Source organism: Polistes canadensis, unplaced genomic scaffold (genome assembly GCF_001313835.1).
Source record: "Polistes canadensis isolate GaletaPanama2010 unplaced genomic scaffold, ASM131383v1 scaffold_242, whole genome shotgun sequence".
NCBI classification, from domain to species: Eukaryota; Metazoa; Arthropoda; class Insecta; order Hymenoptera; family Vespidae; genus Polistes; species Polistes canadensis.
The window spans coordinates 63,434-65,945 of NW_014569789.1; the positions used below are offsets into that span (position 1 = coordinate 63,434).

A 2,512-nucleotide genomic window follows, 5' to 3' on the forward strand; every position below is an offset into this window, starting at 1 on the left:
AAAAAAAAAAAAAGAAGAAAAAAAGAGGATGAACTTCCGGTGAAAGCCTCTCGTCTGGAGCACCTGACCTGGACTAACTCGCAGTAAAAGGTCACGAACAGGAAATAATGACCCGTGAGGAGGACTCGCGAAAAAAGGAACTACCTTTCTGTGCGTACAGTTGAAAGAAGCTCACGAAGAACCATGAAAAGGTGATCAGTGAAAAGAAAAGATAAAAAGATAGTAAAGAATTTATACAGAAAAAAAAAAAAACAGAAATAAAAACCAAATATATATATAAAAAAAATTTTTAAAACCAAAAATGTGAGATAAATATAAGTGAAATAATGATAAGATATTGTAAAAAACTTTGTAAGTTGTGCGATAAAAATGTTTTAACAAATATATTATATTCATATTCATAATATTGTGAATTGTTATGTTGTTAGTTAATTCAAAAAATTAATTTTACTTTTAAAGTTTAAATATATATTGAGATAGATTATTTAACAAGAGTTGTTTGTTGAATGTTTGTAAAAAAGAAAAAGTTGTATCGAAAGCCCTCCAAACTTGAAAGGGACGGAGTATAAATAAATAAAAAAAAATATTATATTCATAATATTGTTAACATAATCTCAAGTAATATACGCAAGGGTTCGAACAAAAATTTAACAAAAAAAAACAAAATATATATAATACTACAAAATCAAATGTGCAAAGAGATGAAATAAAATCGAATAATATAGTATCGTAAAAAATAAAATATAAATAAACGAAATGGAATGTGGAATAATTAAAAAGTAGGATTACAATAAATAGAAGGGGTGTTGCGTGCATATAAATAAAGTACAAGTAAATGGAAAAGAAAAAAAAAAAATAGATTAAATTTAATATAAACGAAATAAATACTTTGTTGCACTTTTGTAAAAAACTTTGTAAGTTGTGCAATAAAAACCTGATTATATATATATATATACTTTGTTGTACTTTGTTTTTTTGCATTCAAAATTACGAAGAAACTTTTTCCCCGATCTGTTATAAGAGAAAACTTCGGTTAAATAAATATTTAAAAAAAATCCCAGATATAATATATATATATATACGCGTGTCTGCAAAGTATTTATAGTATGGGATAATAATAAAATAAAAAAAATTACAAAAAAATTACACACAAAAAAAAAAAGAAAAAAAAAAGAAATAATACTTACGGGTCATTGGTCTTTGGTAGGAGGGTGCCAAGCTCCTTGATCCTGTCGTTGATGTTAAAACGCCTTCGTCGTTCGACTGAAAACGGAAATTGTATACATCAATCATGGGTGTGCATGTCAGATAAAACGATACTAATTCTTTCGTAACATGCTCACACTTTAATCTCCTTATTATATAATATATATATATATGCATAAACTTTCTCTTGTCGATTTTATTATTGCACAGTCGGGTTTCATTAAATAGATTAATATCGTAGATAAATTATTTATCAATGTTCGTATTGAAATGTATCTAAAAGGTGAAAATAATATTGACAAATGTTTATTGTAAAAATGAATAATTTTTCTATATGATATATTATTCTCTCGTGTTTTCTCATTAATTTAAAATAATAATTATTCAATTTGCATATATATATATAGATTTTTTTTTAATGATTATTTTCAGTTCATAGATTTTTAAATATAATAATTCAAATATTTTTAAATATAATAATTAATAAAAATAATAATTGATAGATTTTTAAATAATAATTCATTTCATTACAAAATTTTTAATGTAATATAATTCAGTTGATATAGATTTTTAAATGATAATTCATTTCATCAGATTTTTTTTTTCAGTGTAATATGTTTATAGATTTAAAAAAAAAAATGATAATTTAATTCAAGATAAATTGATTTTAAAATTGACATTAACTTAAATGAAAGATCGGTAATGTATAAAACAGTTGATTGTTTTATTATTATATTCGTCCTTTATCAATATGTATCACGAGGATATGTATAAAACCACGTGCCTCTAGAAAGGATTGCAAATGGGATTGCACAATTTTCAAGGTAACGTCAAAGAGACGACCCATCGGCACGTGACCTCGATTTCAATCGATTATTCCGGCCAGGTATATCGAACGTATGTGTATATCACATACAAAAGGTCGATTTAACTTCTATCTTATATAAAACACCATACACACAATTTTTCTTTCTTATAATATACTACTAAAAACAAATATTTTCGTCAAGGAAATTATTTCGAATTTATTTTCTTGAAAAAAAAAAGAAAAAAAATTTAAACAAGTTTTAAATATTTATATATATATATTTTTTGTTGTAATTGATACTTGATTAATAATTGAATATTTGTAATACGAGTTAGAAGGTTAAATAAATTGATAAATAAATTTACGAAATTATGAAATGACAAATTTTTATTTACATCGGAACGAGTGAAAAAAAATATTTTTCAATATTTAAAATTGTGCGAATATTTGTTATAGTTCATTTAGAAAATTAAATGATCATTTTTAAAATATATATAT

General features: G+C 23.6%; 1 protein-coding gene across 2 annotated transcripts in view; it reads right to left on the reverse strand.

The window, feature by feature from the left end:
* Positions 1-2,512, reverse strand: part of LOC106790496 (microphthalmia-associated transcription factor) — a 99,111-nt gene that overhangs the window by 13,655 nt on the left and 82,944 nt on the right. For both annotated transcript variants that reach the window (XM_014755445.1, XM_014755446.1), the window contains exon 5: positions 1,188-1,263. In XM_014755445.1, the coding sequence (XP_014610931.1) occupies positions 1,188-1,263 (76 nt within the window). The remainder of the gene's footprint in view (positions 1-1,187; positions 1,264-2,512) is intronic.